Source organism: Atta colombica, unplaced genomic scaffold (assembly GCF_001594045.1).
Source record: "Atta colombica isolate Treedump-2 unplaced genomic scaffold, Acol1.0 scaffold134, whole genome shotgun sequence".
Classification (NCBI taxonomy): Eukaryota; Metazoa; Arthropoda; class Insecta; order Hymenoptera; family Formicidae; genus Atta; species Atta colombica.
The window spans coordinates 2,173,197-2,195,869 of NW_017259222.1; the positions used below are offsets into that span (position 1 = coordinate 2,173,197).

The 22,673-nt window shown below is 34.1% G+C and overlaps 3 protein-coding genes across 4 annotated transcripts in view; 1 reads left to right on the forward strand and 2 right to left on the reverse strand.

Annotated features, from left to right (window-relative positions):
- LOC108684412 (protein MMS22-like) overlaps window positions 1–5,087 on the reverse strand; it is a 5,563-nt gene extending 476 nt beyond the window's left edge. The window contains exons 1-18 of the mRNA XM_018188708.1: window positions 4,905–5,087; window positions 4,210–4,424; window positions 3,952–4,089; window positions 3,728–3,881; window positions 3,491–3,670; window positions 3,292–3,414; window positions 3,026–3,229; window positions 2,714–2,961; window positions 2,551–2,651; window positions 2,326–2,495; window positions 2,098–2,256; window positions 1,776–2,019; window positions 1,390–1,618; window positions 1,223–1,319; window positions 955–1,149; window positions 709–882; window positions 273–635; window positions 1–190 (exon numbers count right to left, since the gene is read on the reverse strand). The exon at window positions 1–190 is cut by the window's left edge and continues 3 nt beyond it. Coding sequence (XP_018044197.1) covers window positions 1–190; window positions 273–635; window positions 709–882; window positions 955–1,149; window positions 1,223–1,319; window positions 1,390–1,618; window positions 1,776–2,019; window positions 2,098–2,256; window positions 2,326–2,495; window positions 2,551–2,651; window positions 2,714–2,961; window positions 3,026–3,229; window positions 3,292–3,414; window positions 3,491–3,670; window positions 3,728–3,881; window positions 3,952–4,089; window positions 4,210–4,424; window positions 4,905–4,982 — 3,262 coding nt within the window. The 5' untranslated portion in view covers window positions 4,983–5,087. The remainder of the gene's footprint in view (window positions 191–272; window positions 636–708; window positions 883–954; window positions 1,150–1,222; window positions 1,320–1,389; window positions 1,619–1,775; window positions 2,020–2,097; window positions 2,257–2,325; window positions 2,496–2,550; window positions 2,652–2,713; window positions 2,962–3,025; window positions 3,230–3,291; window positions 3,415–3,490; window positions 3,671–3,727; window positions 3,882–3,951; window positions 4,090–4,209; window positions 4,425–4,904) is intronic.
- LOC108684413 (serine/threonine-protein phosphatase 6 regulatory ankyrin repeat subunit A-like) overlaps window positions 1–12,019 on the forward strand; it is a 15,381-nt gene extending 3,362 nt beyond the window's left edge. Inside the window, exons 1-17 of one of the 2 annotated variants that reach the window (XM_018188709.1) lie at window positions 5,555–5,908; window positions 6,323–6,447; window positions 6,795–7,055; window positions 7,168–7,360; window positions 7,437–7,626; window positions 7,701–7,947; window positions 8,015–8,129; window positions 8,337–8,426; window positions 8,542–8,756; window positions 8,856–9,078; window positions 9,734–9,898; window positions 9,973–10,331; window positions 10,398–10,552; window positions 10,626–10,904; window positions 10,982–11,226; window positions 11,308–11,437; window positions 11,531–12,019. In XM_018188709.1, coding sequence (XP_018044198.1) covers window positions 5,825–5,908; window positions 6,323–6,447; window positions 6,795–7,055; window positions 7,168–7,360; window positions 7,437–7,626; window positions 7,701–7,947; window positions 8,015–8,129; window positions 8,337–8,426; window positions 8,542–8,756; window positions 8,856–9,078; window positions 9,734–9,898; window positions 9,973–10,331; window positions 10,398–10,552; window positions 10,626–10,904; window positions 10,982–11,226; window positions 11,308–11,437; window positions 11,531–11,637 — 3,183 coding nt within the window. In that variant the 5' untranslated portion in view covers window positions 5,555–5,824 and the 3' untranslated portion in view covers window positions 11,638–12,019. Of the gene's footprint in view, window positions 1–5,554; window positions 5,909–6,322; window positions 6,448–6,794; window positions 7,056–7,167; window positions 7,361–7,436; window positions 7,627–7,700; window positions 7,948–8,014; window positions 8,130–8,336; window positions 8,427–8,541; window positions 8,757–8,855; window positions 9,079–9,733; window positions 9,899–9,972; window positions 10,332–10,397; window positions 10,553–10,625; window positions 10,905–10,981; window positions 11,227–11,307; window positions 11,438–11,530 lie in introns of those variants that run through there. The other variant, XM_018188710.1, reaches the window with a different exon arrangement.
- A 4,329-nt stretch (window positions 12,020–16,348) lies between these two features.
- Window positions 16,349–22,673, reverse strand: part of LOC108684349 (facilitated trehalose transporter Tret1-2 homolog) — an 8,267-nt gene continuing 1,942 nt past the window's right edge. The window contains 6 exon segments of the mRNA XM_018188615.1: window positions 16,349–16,384; window positions 16,387–16,903; window positions 17,186–17,638; window positions 17,857–18,014; window positions 18,256–18,603; window positions 20,683–20,766. Of these exon segments, the coding sequence (XP_018044104.1) occupies window positions 16,349–16,384; window positions 16,387–16,903; window positions 17,186–17,638; window positions 17,857–18,014; window positions 18,256–18,603; window positions 20,683–20,739 (1,569 nt within the window). The 5' untranslated portion in view covers window positions 20,740–20,766.

The window sequence follows — 22,673 nt, forward strand, 5'->3', positions numbered from 1 at the left end:
CTTCCTCGTAATAAGGATTTTTTATTATATCATTGATAAAATCAATTGTGTGTAGTTTGTGAGGATGATGATCATGAACCTTCATGTAACACCCAAAGATGCTCGGAGAACAAATTTGAATAATATGTTCCGTAATATATTTGGGATACTTTCTTCCTTCTTTAAGCAATGTTTTTATAAGCCAAGTTATCTGTGTGAATGTATATATATATATATATAATAAATATATTTGCGACACATTGTGACACTGAAGTAATTATACGATTGCATACCAAGTTGGAGTGTTTGTGCAAGATGTTGTCGGATGATATATTATAAAAGTTTGACATCAACATTTCGAAAATCGTACGTAGAAATTCGTTCTTTATATCCTTAAAGCATTTCAGCAACGTATCAGTTACCTTAAAACTGCAACCGCTGTTGACTTCAACTATCAGAATCGGCAAGTATTGATCGAAGATATCTCGAATCATTGCTTGCAATAATATATCGCTTTTGACATTCAATTTCTCCAGTCCGAGCATTATCATTGAGAATATCTTCTTTCCCAATTGCTTTATATACGACTGCGTAGAATTCTCTGGTACTAATATAATTTTATTGATGAGTGTTCTTAACATATCGTTTGGTTGATTCTGTGAAGGCAACATTTAGAATATAAAAATTTCAGCAGTGATTAAGTTATTACATATATTTTAGAATATTTACTTTAGTATATAGCATTGGAGAAATGCAGAGAATCAGTGTACCAAGACATCTATAAATCCAAAATGCAAGTTCCGAATCTTTTGTTTCTTCAGTTATAGGTATCATGATCCATTTCTCTAAATTCTTGAAATACGTTTTACATTTCGCGTTGTACTGATGCTTTTCTTGCTCAGACTGTAAAATTTTACAGTTGTATTAATTTGTTTTTGGACTGAACAAAACATGCTGGATTCATAAAATTAATACCTTTAAAATATTTAGTTTCTTCATAAACGATATTATGAATGTTAAAATAGGTTCGTCACTACTTTTAAATTCGTATATATCATAATCTGACACGAATATTTCTTTAATCTCATTAAGATTGATAATGTAATTTTGCAGAATCCTTATATCTTCCTTGCTTACATTGTAACCAACAATGGAACATTTTATCCAAGCCTGAAACATATATTTTATTAACTCTCTTCTAATTGCTTTGCAACGTGTAATGACAAAGCAAATTGATACAAACTTGGATAAGAATAGTATCAAAATTCGGAATTTCCTTTTTCAAATTTTGAACAGCTTCTTCATTCTCGAGAATAGACGTTAAATAATACAGAGTAATTCTAAAGATGAGATAATTTATTATTATACTATTTTCAATAGATATTGTTTTTCAGATAAAAACATTTTTACCTTATATCTTTGACAAATATCGATGCTGCAAAATGCTGAAATAAAGATGCAGCCGAATGTTTATACTTCTTAGCAGTAGCTGGTTCTCTAACTGCTTCTAAAGTGAATATGACAGCTAGTTTGGAAATAATTTTATAATTGTCACCAGTAAATACGGGATCGAAGACAAGTTGGCGAACTCTGGATGCAACGAAACACCACAGTGCGTCTAACATTTTTCTGGCACCATCTACAAGTATATTTTAGCGAATGTTTGTACTTTCGTCATATAAACTTGAAAATATATTATACGAAATCATAATATTAATATATTTGAATAAGTTTTTATAAGAACGAAGGATTCTTAATTTAAAAATATGTTTGAAATAAAACAAAGACATACCAACCCGAATTGTTACATGAAACTTGCAAGATGATACATTTTTCGAAAACATTCGCGATCATCTCTAATAAAGATCCAATTCTGTTCTTTTGGCACTCCAAAAGATAACGATCGATCCAACCACCAATAAAATTAAACTCTCCTAGATCCATTTTCTCATTGCCAGCCAAAATCGTGTTCAATACATCCACAAAATTGATCATCATGGAACGAGATGTTTCATCCTTCCGACAACTTATCAAGTTAATCTGTAAAAAAAAATCACGATTTACAAAAAAATATATATGATTTATATTTGTATAATTTATATGAGAAATGGAGCATACTGTTTCTGTAAAATGTCCAGCTATGGAACCAACAGATAATTTTCTTTCATTGAATAGCAAAAGACACGCTAATTTTCCTTTCCAAATTAGATTGCATTTTTTATTATAATCGTTATTCAATTCATGCGTAGATGGCAGAAGATCTAACATTGTTATACACTGTAAAAATGTACATTAATAAACATCGTTAATGAAGAATTTAGCAATCGTATATATTTTTTAACTCACAACGTTTGTATCTGCAGTAATAGCTAAAGTAATAAATAAAGATATGAAATTGTAGAGGCCACTCTCCGAGAATTCTGCGACTTTATTTTTCGAAAATTTCGTATATACACGACCCTTAATTTGATTCCAGTATTTCGGGTCTGACGTGCCGTATTTTTTCAAAAAGATTCCTAAAAGATTAACTTTCATGATACATTGAACACTCAAAATTTTCTATCTACCCACCTATCAAGTGTAAGAAAATGCCATAGCTAGATTCTTTGGAATGTTCAAACTTGCCATAAATTCTGTCATTAATCTGTTTCAAAATATCCGTAGCTGTCTTCCTAAAAAAAAATATTTGAACATATAACTATTTTGTATATAAGTTACTTGGACGTATACATACTTTTCAAGAGACAGGGCCCAAGGCCCAGAAGTTTGTAGTAGGAATGGTTGATCTAATCTTTTGTGGAAACAATCCCAAAGAAAAGATATAATTGGTACTCGTGGTTGCCACCAATTAATAATAAGATCGAGTAATAACGGTATTATGATCTTAAGCTCCACATCAAGCTCATCCCTTTCACCATCTTTTCCACCTTTACATACATATGTTTTTAGAACCTTTTCAACTTGTTCGCAGTTAGATTTAATCTGTAAATAAAAATATATCCGTTATACGATCTACGAAGTTTAATTTAATTTGTATCGTAATTACCCTTGAAGAATTAGATTGCAGATATACGCCATCATTACTGTATCCATACAACAGAGACAGATGATATATTATCCAAATGCAAAATAACTCTGGATTTTTACAATCTGGCAGAGAGGAATCTACGCTTCTGTGCCAAAAGATCGCTTGGGACTGATTCTTAGTTAGTATTCTATCGATACAATTATTTACAACATCCCAAAACATCTGAAATTTGATTATAAATACATCTATGAAACTATTACTACCTTGGTTATTATTATTAATACCTTAGTTTTTTTCCTTTCTCCTAAACTGTCGACAAATATTTGAAACATGAGCCATAATTCTCGCGTGCACGTGCAGCAGTATGGCGTTTTTTGCGTGAGGTCAATAGTCCAGTTTAAGGCTAACTGAACAAAAATAGAAATATAAAATATCATGTTTATATTATTATACAAACAAGTCAAATATTTTAATCATTTTCACCCTTTCAAATATTTTCAAGGTAGAATATAAGAGATCATTGATGATCATTTCAACAATAGTTTCAAACTCCTCCAGCTGTGTGTGATATTGGAACCATATAGTTTTCGAATGCATTAATGTTACAAAGAACCACCTTAACTCTATATGCATGTGGTACAAATGAAACTCTGACTGATTACACTGAAACAGAAATAACATTTTTGCTCGGCCAAAAAGACAATCAATTTTTTTAGTTACCTTATTCCCTATATTAGAAGCAGCATAATGCAAAGTCGAATCTGGGATGCTATGTAAAGTGCTAAGAAAGTGTTTAAGGCTATCAAATAGACTATCCACGTCTTTTCCAATTTCAGGCATTACTATTTCTAATGCGTTAAGATCCCATTTTATGCTATAATGTCAGGAATATAAGATGAATCAATTATTGCAAAAACATAGGGATAAGAAAGCATTGCATTTACCTGTTCATGTACATACGGAAATATACAATAAATTCGCAAATCATCTTTCTTAGAGAAAAGTAATTTACATTATCATTATTGCATGATCCAGATATTGTGATTGGCTTTTCCTGTCTGTTTAATATTTTCAATTGCATCCTGCAATAAAAAAATTAATGTAAGATTATAGATGGTGTAAAATCATAAACGATATTCATTCAATAATATTCAAAACATATACATGATAATGAAGATTTTGTTTTCAAAAAATATTCTTACTCCATGCAATTAATAAGATGTTTAAGATCCATTATGGCAATTGCTCCAGGCATGACGCAGTCAAAGAGTTTGACTTCCACATGTGAAAAGGGATAGTCGATTTGCGAAAAAAGTGCATTGTCCACTTCTCTGTGATAAAACAACCCAGTCCTGCTTAGTTGCCAGTCATTGACATTCACTTTGCCACTGCAGTCGAAAGTAGCATTGAGATCCATCTGTAATATTTGTGCTAAATCAGTACATTATAAAATTAAAGTGATATTACAACTTACAATATATTGGCTGCGTTCAGCAGAACAAATTTTGTAATCGTTTTATAATTGCTGAATATCTAAAAGTATAATCCAATCAGTACGAAGAAAATTTTCAACAGTTGCAAAATAAACGTTCTGCTGAACATAACTATTATAAGTAATAAATTTTTTGTATACTTCTCTGTATTTGCAATAATAGTTGTAAGATTCGCGTCTCAATCGCGTCGGGGAGACAAAAATTGCTCTCTCTCTCTCTCTCTCTCTCTCTCTCTCTCTCTCTCTTAACTAGCACTCGCGACCATCTCAATTATAATCTGATCATAAGTTGATTGTATAAGGCAAAAAAACCCAAAAGGCAACAAAACTGATAGTAAGCATAAAAAAACTCAGCAAGCTAATAAAAACTTGGGATCACAAAACATCCAAGCTGAAACAAAATACCTGGTTCGCGTTTGTCGTTAAACTGTTTAGATAAAAATCATGATGGAAATATGTATTCCCACCACGTAAAAATTGCATTTAAGATCCTGATGAAAATTCCAGATATTGAGAGAGAACGTGTCCAGATCTAGCAGACGACTTTATGTGTTTTGGCGGCATCTCCAGTGGCGCTGATCAAATGAATCACTGATGAACCGCGGAATCAATTGTGGAACAAAAGACGATTGAATTCGACTGACGGAAATCTGCGATAAAATATCACTATGTACAACCCAAAAACGTAATTTACCCATCTTAATTATTATTTGGAGTTAAATTATCATATCTAAGTATATATATATATATATATTATAATTATTTTCTCTGAAATTAAACTATTATATTTATGAAAAATACAAATCAATTAGTTTCAAGTAAACGCAATGAAATATCGCAATCATATGTACTCCACTTATTTCTCACGTTTTTCTCTCGTCTATTCTTTCATGTAATTTCTTTGTATTCCAGTTTCCCTATATCTCTCCATCTTTTCGCTTCTTTTCATTTCTCGTCAAGAGAAACCTCCCTTTCTCCGCCGCAGCCGCACGATTTCCAGAGGCGGCGCATTCAACGCCGTTGTTTACAAGCTCGCGCACAACAACGTCGAAGATGGCGGCAAAAGCGAGGAGCGCGTCGGACGAAGCGGCCACGTGCGCGTGAATATACACAACGATAGGACGCGAGCCCGATGCTGCATTGCTCGTTTTGAAGCGATTTATCCGTGAACGAGACGCGTACCGGACGCGTGACACGCGCACCCGAACTTGACCTGATCGCTCCAGTCGGCGGCAGCGGCGACGGCAGCGGCGGCGACAGCTGAGAAGATCTCGTGCCTGTAGACCTGATGACTCATCCGCTTACAATCGGATGACGATGCTTCTATGAGGAAGAACGATAACGTAGACACGGAGAATCCTTGGATCACACTGATCAACATGAATACTTTCAAAGATCTCCACGAGGAGGTACGTTGCATCCTCTCGTTGCGACCTCTCCTAAGCTAACAGGTTCTAGGAAGCATAGGTTAACTCTTCCGTGTCAGATTTGTATTTTAATCTGACGTGAATGTTTCTCATACGCTTCGTATAGATTCCTTGTCCCTGTGAAGCTTAAATGCACGTTATCCATTGTGTGTGTATATTTTGTCTTGAGAATTTTTTTAAATCAAATTCCTTTGTTTTAGAGGATACACGAAGGGTACACTAATGGATTTTACTCATATTTTGATTATGTACAATGTATTATTATATTTTTTATAATCTACAACTGTTTTTAATGAAATTTGGATTATATCTGTATTGTTTGATATTTCACAAAGATCTACTCTTTAATCTAGATGAGATAAAGAAAAATGAACTTGTAATTGTTTATTTTTACAGCCTCCTTTATTACAAGCTATATTTCATGGAAATGTGGAGGCAGTTCGTACATTGCTATCGCAAAAAGAGGATGTTAATTGGCAAGACAAGGAGCAGCGTTCTCTTTTACATGCGGCAGCATATAGGTTAATATCTTAGTTAAAGAAAATGCTTCAATAATGTCTGCGAAAAATCTATTTCTACTAATATATATTAACTTTTTTTTTTCAACTTCTTCATCTTTTTCTAACTTTAAAATTAGAAAAAATGAAGAGTAAATTAAATCAAGATTACAATTTATTTACATTATTAGAAAAGGTTTATTTCATTTAAATATAGATCAAGGTAGTTTACTCTTTTTATCTGTTTCCAATTCTTAGAACTAAAAGAATATAAAAAAAATAAGTTAATCCAAATTAATATATTGATAAAAAACGAATGGACTAGAAGTTATTTTAATTATTATATAATTAAAATGACATTCACGTTTCAGAGGAGACACCGCTATTGTAGAACTTCTCTTGTTAAACGGTGCAGCAGTCAACAGCAAAGATAAAAAATGGTTGACTCCTTTGCACCGAGCCTGCTGCTCGGGAAATTACAACGTAGTGGACGTTTTATTGAGATACAAAGCGGATGTAAATGCTCGAGATCGTAGTTGGCAGACGCCTCTTCATGTAGCAGCTGCAAATAACGCTGTGCAATGTATAGAACTTTTAATGCCACATTTGTTAAATATCAATGTCTCAGACAGGTGCATATTTTTGATTATTGTACAACATCTCACAATTGAAAATTATAGATTTATAATAAATTGTTGACAAGTATTAAATACATATAGATTATTAAATTTGTAATTTCTGCAGAGGCGGGAAAACATGTCTTCATCATGCGGTGTATAACGGACATCTTGAAATGTGCGAATATTTAATGCAATTTGGTTGCGCGATAAATGCCTCCGACAAGAAAGACCGAAGGGCTTTGCATTTCGCGGCGTACAAAGGCCACAATGAAATTGTGAAAGTTCTAATAACCAAAGGCGTTGAAGTGGATGTTAAAGTACTAATTTGTTATAAAACTTGTTTTAAAACTTTTTTATCCTAGGTGTAAATATTATACGTTTTTCTATGTTTAGGATCGAGATTTATATACTCCGTTACATGCAGCAGCTGCTTCTGGTAATGTAGAATGTGTGCACATTTTAATCAAAGCTGGAGGTGATATCGAGGCCAAGAACGTGTACGGAAATACACCGTTGCATATCGCATGTTTAAACGGATGTCCGCTCGTGATTAAGGAACTTATAGCTAATCGCGTTAATTTAGGTGGGCTATTATTAGGATTTGAATAGCTCGATTCGTGACATTTGAATAAACGTTATATTTGTTGTTCACAACAGAGGCCGTAAATTATCGAGGGCAAACTGCATTGCATGTTGCTGCTGCCAGCGTACATGGTGTTCACTGTTTCAAGATGCTGATCTACAATGGGTTGAAGGTCAATGTTCAGTCGGAAGACGGTCGTACACCCTTGCATATGACTGCGATCCATGGAAGATTTACGAGATCTAAAACGTTGCTAGATGCAGGAGCTTTTCCAGACGCGAGAGATAAAAATGGAAATACAGCATTGCATATTGCCGCCTGGTAAATCACCTGGACATAGGATTCTGTAATTTGAACAAAATTATAACAATAAAATTTCAAATTACAGGTTTGGTTTCGAGTGTCTGACGACATCTCTATTGGAAAGCGCTGCATCTCCAGCTACGCGCAACGCACAGCAACGTACACCTTTGCATCTGAGTTGCCTAGCGGGACATATAGAAGTGAGTCATATATTTTTTCGGTATCTATACTACAGCTGCTTTCCTTTTGGAAGACAGTCGATGCAAACATCGTTCTATATTTCTTTGCATTCGATAATAAAGATACATGAAATTTATCATATCATATTTCTTAAAAAGAAAGTAACCTACATTTGATTTATATTACGATGATTTATGAATGTCTGATTTGGTTTTATTGTACCGTAGGTTTGTAGAAAATTATTGCAACTCGATAGCAGGCGAATTGACGCGCGAGATATCGGTGGCAGAACAGCTTTACATTTGGCAGCATTTAAGGTAGCGTATCATTTTATCTTTTAATCTTTTATTAATATAATATTAATATTTCTTGAATTTAATAGCATAAATCGATATGTGACAAGAGAAAGAATATATTGGACTTATTAAACAGGGTTCAGTAGACTGCTTGGATCTGCTGTTGTCTAGTGGTGCCAATTTCCGTCTTGTCGACAACGACAATCGATTGGCTCTTCATCATGCTGCATGTCAAGGACATTACCCTTGCGTCTTCACTCTGGTTGGATTCGGTAGCGATTCAAACGCTCAAGACGTGAATGGCGCAACGCCGTTACATCTGGCTGCAGCGGCATCGAATTCTAATGCTCAGTCAGTATCGTTTTCTTTCTAGCGCGTCAATTTCTCAAATTTATTTTATGATTTATTTTATGATTTTATGTCTATATGATTTATTTTAATTTCATGCAGATCTTTCAAGTGCGTGCAGTACTTGCTGCAGCATCGGGCAGATCCGCGTTTACGTGACAAACGTGGTTTTACTGCCATCCATTATGCGGTGGCTGGTGGCAACAAAGCGGCACTAGAAGCGCTTCTGAATGCGTCATCGTCACCTTCAAATTTGACCACTTCGCTCAATTCTTCGACCGGTCAAGAGCCATCCCTGCCGGCACTCACTCCGATACATCTCGCGGTACGTAAACGCAAAAGATACGTAAAATTAAATCAAAATTCATATTAATCCTAATCTAAAATGAAATTTTAGAATTTAACATGGACGGATCAAAAAATTGAAAAATATTTGACGAATTTATTCTATATTAAATTTTGCATTTTTTATTTACTTTTTCTCTTTATAAGAATTTTTATTATAAAAAAGCAATTTTTATATAATTTTTCATTACTTATATTGTACACAATGAATTGTTTTTTTCTAAGAGAAAACAATTAGTATTTTTATAGATTTATTCAAGATTTTTTAGTAAAAAAGGAGTATGTGAAAAATTATCAAATTATATATTACAAATTAAAGTGTGTTAATTTGTAATATATCTTTCATTTTAAATTTACAACCTTGTAACTTTATTAGTTTATGTGCAGTTTAATTAATTAAAAAAAATGTGTTTTTTTCGTTTTAATTTTTTATATCTAAAAGCATTATATTGTTAATTGTTAATTAAAATATCATTAAAAATGATAGTTTTTTCTTAGTTTAAGTTTCTATTATAAATATAAATTATATCAATAGGTATGTGCATATTAGTAGTTAAGTATAAAAAAAACATTAAAAACATTAAGGAGAAAAAGGTGGGACATATTTGTCCCACTGTCCCTGTAAGGGTTAACAGGCATATCACGGTCACGACGAGATCTTGCAGCTGCTTCTGCCCTTGTTTCCTAATACAAATATCAAGGAAGACAGCGGAAAGACGCCGTTAGACTTGGCTGCCTACAAGGGGCATAAACAGTGCATCATACTTCTGTTGCGATTTGGTGCTTCTGTGGCAGTGCAGGTGAGAAGAACTTGAATTCTTCGCTTGGTAAGCGTACATTCACACGCGTAACATTAATGTCATCGTGTTTCTAGGATTCCGTTACGAAACGCACACCTGTGCATTGTGCCGCTGCCACAGGTCATGCGGATTGCCTGGCTCTTCTTCTGCAAAACATGGATGATTCCAATGTGGTAAATTGTTACGATTCCAAACAACGCACTGCTTTGACGCTGGCGGTAGCGAACAACTTTCCGGAGTGTGCGATGCTATTGTTAACATACAAGGCCGACTGCAATTTGTCGGATGTCAATAAGCACACGCCATTATTTCGCGCTGTGATTAACGAACGCGATAATCAGCTAGTAAAACTTTTATTGAAGCATGGCGCTCAAGTAGCTGTGCAAGATGTGAACGGTAAAACTCCGTTACATTTAGCATCGGCTTGCGGCAGGTAAGAAATTACATTTGTACGAAATTTTTCGCTGTGATCTAAAACTGCTTTACATCCCGTTTGTAGATTGTATGCTTTGGCTGCACTCGTTAAAGCCGATCCAACCGCAGCGGCTTTGAAGGATGATCAAGGCTGCACAGTGCTCCATTGGGCTTGTTATAATGGCAATTCAAATTGTGTGGAATATCTTTTGAATCATAACGTATTCGATTCCTTGGAAGGCATGTAGCTTCTCATCCTTTGAAGACGATTATCCAATGTGATATATCAAGCTAATTTTTAAATTATTTATAGGTAATCCATTTTCTGCCGTACATTGCGCTGTATATCAGGGATCTGCGCATTGTTTAGATTTGCTGATCAACAAATTTGGTGGACAAGCGGTTGCTGCTCCAAGGGATTCATCGTGTGGCTTATTACCACTGCATATCGCGGCGAGCGCAGGATCTGTTGAATGCGCGCGATTAATTCTGAACTCCGTCGGGCCGGAACTAGCCGGTCTTGAGACGACCGATTATTTCGGACGGACGCCACTTCTTTGTGCGGCTGTTAATGGACAATGCAATGCTATCGGTAATTTAATTCGCTCTATAACGAAGTTATACTTTTATTTTCGAGATAATCTCATATTAATAAGATGCATTTTGTAGAATTGTTGCTCGAATGGAAAGCTGACGTGCGCGCTGTTGACTCCAATAAGAATACGGCACTGCACTTAGCGTGTCAGAGACGTCATTCCGCCGCAGCGTCATTGCTTCTAAACTGGATTGAGTCACTTGGCAGCTCCGATACCGACAAGAACACGTCACAATTACAGCGCGTTTCTGTCATTAACATGATCAACAAGCAGCAGAGAACGCCGTTGCATCTGGCGGCAAGAAATGGTCTCGTGACGGTAAGCAGAAAGTGTGTTGATGATACCAGAAATGTAACAGACATTTTAACTGACATTTTCTGAGAAATATGTTTTATTCAGATCACGCGACGATTATTACAATTGGGCGCAAGTGTTATAGCTGTCGATGCTGATGGACTCACACCCGCATTAGCCTGTGCTCCAAATCCGGCAGTGGCCAAGTGTTTAGCGACTATCCTTTCCGCGCAGGGTAATATTTCATTTTATCCATTATACATATTGTAAAAAATATATATATTCATGTGTGCATATATAATATATAAGATCGCGCTATTTCTATCAGGTCAAAACGGAGAAACCACGCAATACTCACCGGCTATTCAGCACACGTTGGAAGTATATCTGAACGGTGTGGACTCGCAACACAGCTCCGACTCGGAGTTTTACTGACAACGAGTGTCGGCACGCTCGAACCGCCAAATGTTCCGAGCGAGAATGAACACCGGCTCGAGACGCGGCTACCTCGACGCCGCTAGACTGATCTTGATGAGCTGCTGGCTCTTTTCCGTTCTAGTATAATTAGCTCTGACGTGCCGGGTGAGATTGCCATATAGGCGGATCTTCTATGGATTGACTAGCGTCAATCATGACAATACTGGTGTCTGTGCTATTGAGAAATTCGATAGAGCAGCTAATCGACTGCCAAGAGGGATATGGATGTACGTATACAATGTAAGTTAACCAGTTACTTAATAAGTTGATAAACTTAGGTATATTTAGAAAATGATCGAGCTGTACAGAGTATTTAAAGTCAACTTTCTGTTTGTGTAATTAGGCATTTGCGAGATATAATATTGTCTTATAAAAATCCAGTGTTATACTTTCATTTTAAAATCTGTCAATTAGAAAGAATGTACGATGATGTTTTGGCGATATTTATGTCCGTATATTATTCGATATCGATTGCATTATGTTTGTATGATTAACGATCGATAGAATGATTAATGCGCTAAATTGAGAAGACGCCCGTATGATATTAGGGAGATCCGGGTTTGAATCCCGACTGAGGTAGTATTATGAGGTAGTATTTTTCGCAATAAATTATTTACAGTCTTTTCAAGATGCTTATTAGCATCGATTATTAACAGTTTTTTAAGATGCCGAATTGCATTAATAATATTAATTTTATTTATAATAATATAATTTTTGTTGCTTATCAATTTAATTTGTGATATTACTATTTTAGTTTCGGTTTAAGACTGTGTTTCAAGACCGATGAATGATCGGCGCACAGTTTGCTGGAAATTGTATAAATTCACAAAAAATATCATTAAGCACGAAGAACCGCCTTGATCGAATGTGGCATTTTTCATTCATATGTGCTTATTGCGCTGTCAGTAATTCTCAACTATTTATGTCTTCCAACAAGCAACTCAATACAGTAATCATCTCATCCTTGTTTAACATTGAATAACAAGGATGCACCGTGTTATGTGTGTCTCTTGTTGGAAGACACCCTATGTAACTATATTCAAAGACGGATTTATCCGACAATGAGATATTACCGTAGAGCATATCTTTTTCATTAGAGAGAGTAAAACAAAATTTTGCCATTAACACTGAATTATATTCCTCTAGAACATTATCCCACGTATTGAAATTAATTTATTTTTAACTCTAGCAAAATATCAGGATTACATAATATCTATTTTTCTCTCTTAAATATAGATATGTATCTCTCTTATACATAGTTGAAAACAAGATCTAGCTTTGTGCAGTTTTCATCTCTTGTAATTTACAATATCTAATATAATAATTAACGCACATATACTCCTCATATATGCCTCTTATATTTCAAACGATATGTTTACATAATTTTTTTAATCGCGTTGGTTAATGTAACAAGTAATAATAAAATTCTCTCACAATCGCGAGTCTCAAATATGGACCACAAAGAATAATAATAATAAAAATTGCGAACTATTATTATTACAAATAATAATAGTTGCGTTAAATAAGTCTCGATTGCAATTATAGATCTAACAATGAAACAGTGGCGTATCATCAGTTTTAGTTGAGTAAATGTAACAATAAAGAAAGACGCAATTCATTTGTTATGATAAGGAACTAGATATCAGTGCAAATATTGATAAAAAAAATAATGTCGACAATGCTCAATTGATTGCATTTACTGAATTAGATCGTTTTGACGTCTTCCATTCTCAATAGTAATCTTAACTTAAAATTTTAATGCATATTCTCTGCGTTAATGCCACTCGTATTTTATCTATGTTTATATGAAAAGATTTTCCTTCGAATTATTTTATATATTTTTTTTCCCACATTTTTAACTTGGGGGAATCGAAATTCAAGTCGAACGTTCGCGGAAATTTGGCGATTTGGTTTATCACGAAAAAGCGTAAGATTGATGATTGATAAAGGAAAAATGCCGAAAGTATGAATGTTTAATTACTAATGTCTTAGCGCTGTAAATATATCGAAGGGAACCGAATTAACCCCCTCCCGTCTACTCTGTACAACAGAGCGGTGCGACGAGGAAGAGAATCGAATTTAGCTATTTTCTTAAAGATTTGTAGTAAAGAGCGTAAACTGCCTGACTGTAATTGTATGTCGATTGAGAAAGTATAGTTTGTAAATGTAAAATATATAATGGCCGATCGAGGAATTGAATCGGATTATGTCGGAACATTTTATTTTTGACATGCTTTTTATGCTCTCCGTTAACACGTTTTGATTATCGCAGTAATCTATGTACATCGTGACTTTCTTGAAAATCATGGCATTTAGATAAATTAAAAAGAAATTTGGAGATGACAGTAATAGAATCGCGATAGTCGTTGCGCAAATAATATACAGATATAACACAAAACTCTTTATTGCAATAACGCGCTTATATGTTTTGGCTACATTTTTGAGCCCTCTTTAGTAACATAAATCATCTTTGTATTGCAAGATTAATTTAAGATTTTTATTTTATTTTATTTGTTAATATGAGCTGTATAATCCATATTTAAAAAATGTAATAAAATACATATAACAAAATCACTTAATTTGTAATCGTCAAACGCCATAATTTTCAAGAAAATATAAGTATCCTGTGTAACATCAATCAGTATCAAGGAGAATATTCATCGCGGTAATTGTCTCATTATTTTTGTACTTAAAATTCCCTACAATTTTTGCATTTAATAGATTGTAAATATGACCTTTAAGCGACGGTATATACATACTGACGATCTTAAATGCTAAATGTGATCGATATTATATAGAAAATCGTGTAATTCATCGATAAGAAGATATCGTAGTTTTATTGTATATATAAATTTGAATTATTGCTTGCGCGTGATAATTACTTGATTAATGAAATTGTTGATACTGAGAAATCACGATCTCCGATTTGTACAGGATTTTGTACTTGTGACTGTTTTATAAAAACAGAAATACGAGAAGAAAAATTGGACACACGTCGTGCGTTATTATCAGACGCATGAAATTCCACATCACTGTAAAACCGATTCTACATTAGTTGTAAGCCGATCGCAAGTTTGTTGCGACAGCCAATATGAAGCGTTGATTTCAAAATGTAAACTTAAGATTGGCTGTCGCAACAAACTTGCGATCAGCTTGCAACTAATGTAGAACCGGTTTAATATGTACATATAATAATCGAGAAAATTATTTTTTCTATACCCCTTTCTCTCATACAATTTCACAGAATATACGTGGGCAGTTTAATAAGTCATTGACATTTTAAAAGGAGACTATGTTGAAAAATAAGTCAAATTTTAGTAAAAAGAAAGTTTAAGAAAATCATCTGACTTGTTATACCGCCCTCGTAATGCCATTACATTTTAAAGGGGTTATATCAATATGTATCTGTATCATGAACATTTGTAATCAATATACGTCATTACGTTTTATTTTCACACATTGTTGCTCAATATTGTATTGAAAGACTTTGTTCCTGAAATGAATTTATTTCTCATACTCCTTTTACTCACAATTTTTCAAAGTCTTTAATCAATAGAAATTTGAAGCGTACGTGAAAAGAAAATTATTACTTACAAACAGAGCCATTTTCAATACTATACTCGCTTCATTTTCAAAGTATCGAATCTTTAATTTATATCAATAAAATTTCATTAAAAATTCTGTAATTTTATTTAAGACTCCTGAATAGTTACCACGTATATTGAATAAATCGTAATGTCAAAAGTGAGAAATAACACGTTAATTTTTATTACGTGTCATTTGTAAATAAAGACAATTTGGATAAAATAAAATGATGAAAGCGCTTTAAAACAATTTATAAAAATCGAATTATTTCTTTTCTAATATGAAGAAATGGTTTGCGGAAAAGAAATTTTCATCAAATGATGAAATCATCGCCGAAACAATTGCTTATTTTGATTTGGATAAATCATACTATATGGAGAGAATAAAAATATTTGATCTCTGGACTAAATGTATAAGTTTAAAAGGAGATTATGTTAAAAAATATAAAAGATTTTTTTTAAATAATTTAATCTTTATTTTTGCACGGATTTATCGAACCCACGGACTTATCAGTCCTCGTATATATTACGTAGTTAATATTAAACTATATATTAAAATTTTTTTAATTAATTATTATTTGGCAAAAGTATATACATTTTTGATCTGTACAAAAAATTTGCATTATTAGAGATAAAAAAAACAGTGCTGTTTTAAATTATACAGAGTGAAAATGTTTGAAAAATTACATAGTTATATAAAAAAGTATACACACACACACACACACACACACACACACACACACACACATATATACAATTATATACATATATAATTATATACAATTATGCATAATTATTATAAAATATTACCAGATAAGTAATTTTAATCTACGAAACTACATTTCCAGGAATGTTCGTAATACTGAAGGAACATTTGGCAACAACAGATAAAATGGCATTTATACTAATGACTGATCAACTCTCAGCTTATCAATTGTATAAAATAAATAAATAATTATCCTAGACATAATTTAAATATCCTAGACATAATATATAAAATTGCATATAGGAATTAGTTTTAATAAAAGTTCTTCTGGATTTCTCGAAACGCGTATGTGATCAAGCGCGATACCGATTACGATTCGTTAATCGTACGTCAATTTCTTCTCGGAAACTTCGATATATCTTTCTCTAATTTCTCCGGAGACAATTCCAGGCAGAAGTTGTCGTAGACATACGGGTTTGCTGCGATATTTGATTGCTTTTCTTCCGAGATCGACGTGAATCGTTGGAGAGTGATGTTCTTCGGTTGGGACCACGCATGGGAGAAGATCTTGCCGGCATATATCGAACTGTCGTCATTCGATCTGCTGGAGAACTTCATCTCGATATCGTCGAGGCTGCGTCCCCGCGTTTCCGGCAGTATCGTTAGAGCGAAGATCGCGCCCAGCACACCGGCTACACCGAATATCCACATAGTGAACTCCAGACCGACAATAGCCTTCAAATCCGGATATGTCTTGATTGTTGCGAACGTTAATATCTGCACGATGCTGGTTGTGAAACCTCCAAGACTACCTCTAAATCTCAACGGATACAATTCTGAAGTCATGACCCACGGTAACGTGAGGAAGCCGATCATAGATGCGCCCACATGGATCCCGATGCAAAGTAGTGGCATCCACGATGGGAGTTCGAATCTGGTAAAGGAAGTTGTATTATTTCTAAGAATAAGAAAAAAACGAAGAACTTTGAAGATATTTAAATTAAAAGTATCAAATATTTTATAACGTTATAATTGTTTGTATTTACATTGAAAATTACCCATTAGGGTGAAACAGTTGTAATAGATTGCACAATTGTTATTAATTTGTTATTTATATTTAAGCATTAATTAAAGATCTTGCTTTGCTCGTAATCCTTTTTATCGTTTCTCACATTATACGAGAACTTGTAAAACTCGAAGGAGTTGAAATGTAAACCTGAAACAAAGGGCGACTCCCACGGCGGCGATAGCCATTCCAAAACCGCTGAAGAAGGCCAGGATCTTCCTGCCGAAGCTATTGGCTAGTCCAGCGCCGAGGATTGATGCGAACAGCCTGATGACACCCATGCCGACGCTAGCCGCGTATTCATTCATATCTATGCCGATATCTTTGAGCACGTTCACAACATAAAACAGGATCACGTAGATGCCGGACAGTTGCTGGAGCGCGAAAAAGATGAAGAGTATTACGAACGGTTTCCACACATTGGGTTTGTGTAACGCTCGTAGTAGGCTCTCTTTTTTTTCCTTCCGCTTCGCGTTCGTCTCACAAAGTTCTTGATACTCTTTGTCGACGTTCAATCCGGGTCCTCGCAGCCACAGAAGAGCCTCCTTGGCCTCATTCGTTCGACCCCTTGAAGCCAACCAGGCGGGAGTTTCCGGTATTATCCTACAGAAATAAACCATTTCGTTTAATGTTTGGAAAATTGTTGAATTTTTATGGGAACATTTGAAATTTTATGATACGCGTGAATGGAACGGACTTTCGCGACTTTTTTTTATTTCACAATAATGAAATAAAGGCAAATATGAGTGCCAATTTCTGCGCAGTAATTCATGCACCAAAGATTCAATTATTTCTATTTGACAATTGCAAATCAACCGTACCATATCAACGCAAGTGACAGAATCGCGGGTCCGATGCTGACAATAGCCGCTTTTTGCCATGTCGTGATGGTACCTAAGGTGTACACAATCAAGACACCTAGGGAGACTAGAACTGGTCCACAACTCGCGAGCCATGCTCTTTGATTTGGCGCTGCCGTCTAGAAGAAAATCAGATATTTTCGTCTTCAGAATTTAATCTACACGTGAAATGAATAAAAAAAGTATCAATCATTAATCAAACTAATTAAAACTTATAATAATCGTATATTATATATCGTATTTATATTATATATCGTATGTACATTTGTTCAAATATTAAACGAAAAGCTTCGCGACAGCTGCATAATTATGGCAAAAATTTATTATTCACATTTTTTGGTGTTGCAGAGATGTACTTGCCTCGCTGACGTAGAGATAATACCCGTTGGCCATGCCAGTGCCGATACCGCTGATAAATCTGCCGATATATAGCATCGATACATTTCTTGATAACGCAAGCAGTAGCCAGCCAACGGTATGCGGTATCGCGGCCAAAGCGATCACGGACTTGCGGCCGTAACATTCAGCGCAGATTCCGGCGACGAAGGCACCGAGAGGATTTGAGATTACACCGAGGGAAGCGATCCACGAAGCCTGTGACTGGTCTACGAAGTTTGTCTCGAGGAGTTTTGGTATCAGGATCGCGCTGTATCCTTGGGAGAGTCCCACGGAGATCTGGCCGAAGTGCGCGGCCAAACCTGCGAAGATCTGCAAGTGCCAGGTTTTATTTCATGAAATATTTATCACACATGCACGTAGATATTTTTATTAATTCTCAATTAATCAATTATGAAGCTACAGCTAAGTTACAGATTTTGCTAATTAAAAAAAAGGTTTTTAATATGAGATACGAGGATTTTCTTATATAACATGGTATCTTATAATAGGAAACCAAGGGAAGAAGTAAAGAAAAGCTTTCTATATAAAAATTTTTATTACACATAAAAGTAGAAACATAGAAAATTTCATTCTTTATTATAAATAGTAATTGTATTGAATTTTTTAATGACTTTGTTTTATTTAAAAAAAATAATTCTAAGACTAGGAATCAATTATAATTAGCATATTAAATTTAAATACTGTAAAATGAAACAGAAAATAAATAAATAAACAAAATTTATACGTCTTAATTTTCAAAAATTAAGTGCCTTGAGTATCTCATATATATTATACTATGAGCCCTGATTTCACGATCATCAAATTTAATTTTTTTTTACAATTATATAAATCATCATATCTGGTATTTTCCTATTAACCTTATTCTATCACTGCATATGGAATTTATTATTAAACATTTATTATACTTATTTATTATATTATAAACAAGATTTAAAGATTCACCTCAATAAAACTTGATAACATTCAATTTCACAAATTTTTTTTCACAACGACTATACATAATCTAATACATAATCTAATAATAAAATTTCTACTAAATAAATTTCACCTTAAGAGTGATAATAAGTTGATAAAATGAATCACTCACGCTTATTTTAGCAGAAATTTGGAAGCAGAAATTATATCTCATTAGAAGCCGAATTCTTTTCTTTATCTTGACACGTATGATGGACGATCCAGTATTTTCTGCATATGCAACTGAAGTAACGATAGTGCCGAATAACAACGCGATGACGCACTCAACACGGGTGTTATCACTTCGACACTCATAGTTAAAAAAAGGTCGGTACATTATGTATTGTTCGAAACGAAAGCACAAGATCATTATCATAAACATTGAGTAAATTATTCGTAACAATATGTCTCCACAGTTAGTTATTATCATTCAAATCGCGAGAAAGTGGTTGAAGGTCGCATCAAGGATTGCATGCGCCTCGGGGCTATGAAACCCACATCGGTATCCGATTTCATATGGAAATTCGCTCTCAAGTGTAACAATAGAGGCACGAGACTTAGGCAAATAATGCGCTCTAAAAGATAGATTCTATTCCTCTCATGGATATACAAATACTAGAGCATATTATAATTTTAATGCGATCATAATAGCTTGAAAAAAAAGAATGAAATAAAAGAGTAACAAATAAATAAAATAAAGAACAAAGAAATATTCAAATTAAAGATTATTAAAGACTATATTGAGTCTAATTGATGTTGTCAGATGAAAAATCGAGTGAAAGGATTGTTACGATGAACGAGTGTTATGCATGCATTGTGATAACTTCAAAAATTCCCTGGCGTCGAAGGACGAGAATCGAGAAGGCCGAGAATCGAGACGCCTTCACGCTATCGGTTTATCCATTTATTTATTTATTAACGATCATCTTCCCTTCGACGGCCTCGCCTTAACAAAGTCTTCTTGTGCGTGCGTAATTATTATTCGCACCAATTGCAATGTATCAAGCTAATGGTGAGATGCAATTACAGGGGCAGGAAATCAATGTATCCTCTACACCAATTATACCTTTTTATTTTTGCTTATTATTATCATAATTTTTTACTTTATTCCCTCCCTAATATTAATTATTGTAATAAAAGAAATTTTCGGATATTTCTTCGTCTGGTTTCATAAGCAATTATTTCGTATGACTTTAGCGTTACATTCTCCGTGAAAAGGAACTTCAGCAAAAAATTGTATCTGTTCGATTAAATAAATATCGCATTAAGGAATATCTTCTCACGTGCAAGTACGACACTTAATTTGCTTCACTTCGTGAAATATCGAAATTACGCAATACGCGCTCCATGTCCGAATTAATATCGCTAAAGAATGCGGTACCGCACGTGCTTAATTGTGGCGCCGCTAATCGTACGTTGAATTAAGTGACTTACACCATTCTTGTCGCCGGAATGAAGAATCTTCCACCAGAGCTTCATCCGAGTGACCATCGTACACTTCGAAGGGCAGTTGAGCGACTGTAGAAAAATAGGACCAGATTAACAGCGGTAGATATTATATTTATATAAATTTATTTACGTAATATATAAATTCAGTTGTTAATTTTTGCACACATAAATTAATAAATAACATAAATGATTATTATTATTATTATTATTAAATAAATAAATGATGTCATTATTTATTACGGATAAAGTTTAAGTGATGTGCAGTTACAGCTCTTTATGTATATCTAAAATCGGATCTCGTTGCGCGAATCTTTTCCGATTTCAAAGAAAAAAGTTCGATGTGCTATTTGACGACTCGCTTCCGGTTTGTGAATAATGATATAACAATGGTAACACGCGATTGCACTCGTGCAGAAAATTCCTCGAACACTCGGACTTGGAGATCTCGATCGCGACAACTCGCGTAACTTTGATTCGCGATGAAAAGCGTTAACTCATCTCGACATCAATCATTGCACATACAAGCGTAATTACTACAAAGGGAATTGTTGATAAAGGAAAAAAGAATTGAAAAAATATTTCAATGGATGCCATGCATTTTTCGAATTAATTGATTTTCTAACGGACACTGTTCATCACGATCTGCACGATCGGCTCTTGCATTATTCATTCATACTGCATTGACGTTTCATTAACACTTGCAGATAATCGATACGAGATAAATACTTTTTAAATTTAATTTGTAATTCCATTTTTCTAAGTCTCTACGTCGATAGAAATTAATTGAAATAGATCTCAAGATCGAATGAAATTTTAATGAAATTCTTAAATATGTTACTTTTTAAGTTAAATTGTTTCGCAGGTTATCTATATCCATTTTTAGAATGCCATGTTTAGTAAACATTGCAATTTACTTTATTAAGGCGAGGAGCAGTCTGACACGTTATACACATTTTACAATAAGTTATTAGTGATAAATCAAAAAAAGAAAGCTAAAAATTTACCAATCATAGTCAATTATTCTTCTCATATTCGACTATGATTAGTCAATTTCTAGCTTCTGACTTCTGATTTATTACTAATGGCTTATTGTAGAATGTGTGTTACTGTTTATTATATCGCGCGTGATTTCATGCGGCGCACAAATTGAATAATGATCGTGAAATTAAGCGGTCATTCGCGACGGTCCGTCACTCGAAATGCTTGAGAAACTGACAGCAGCATCATTCGGGGTCTCGTGACAGTCGTGACTCACGAGACCGGTCTGTTATCACCGCTAGATTCTCAATCGGTTTCTCACGTTTAACCCATTAATATATTACGGCACGCGTGGATTAGAGTTCAAGACTTATCGTTTCCATCGCGCGTCCATTCATCATATCCACTTCGATGCCTACGATAAGAATCGACACCGATTAACAACGTTATAAATCTGTTTGCAAATGTCAGCTGTTCTCACGTTTTATACGCTATGAAAGACACGTCTCGGCCGTCATAAGATTATTAACGAGTGGATTAAGGATCTTGGTGTTCGCCCTTCCTGTTTATTATCGCTCAACAAGCTATTACGCGCTTGCATTGACATAATTTTCATCAAGAAATACACACGCGGAATATTTTATTTTTCAGATACTTAATACGAGAAGCATCGATTAAAGTTAGATGTTAGACTAATACATATATATGTATTTTAAATAAATTTATCAGAAATATGACTGGTAACTTCCCAGAATTTTATTTTTATTTTTACTAATTCCAAAAAAAGTAATATTTTTTTTCAAAATTATTTATATGTTTTAAGAAGATTAGCATCAAATTATTAAGATAAGATGCCTATAATCAATATTAATGTTATCAATATTATTAAATTGTTTAATTTATGCTATTTTAGTTCTGTTAGAATTGTGTGAATTTAGAATTGTGTTTCAAGACTAAAAATTAAATTCATTCAGTTTGCAGGGTTGGATATATATATA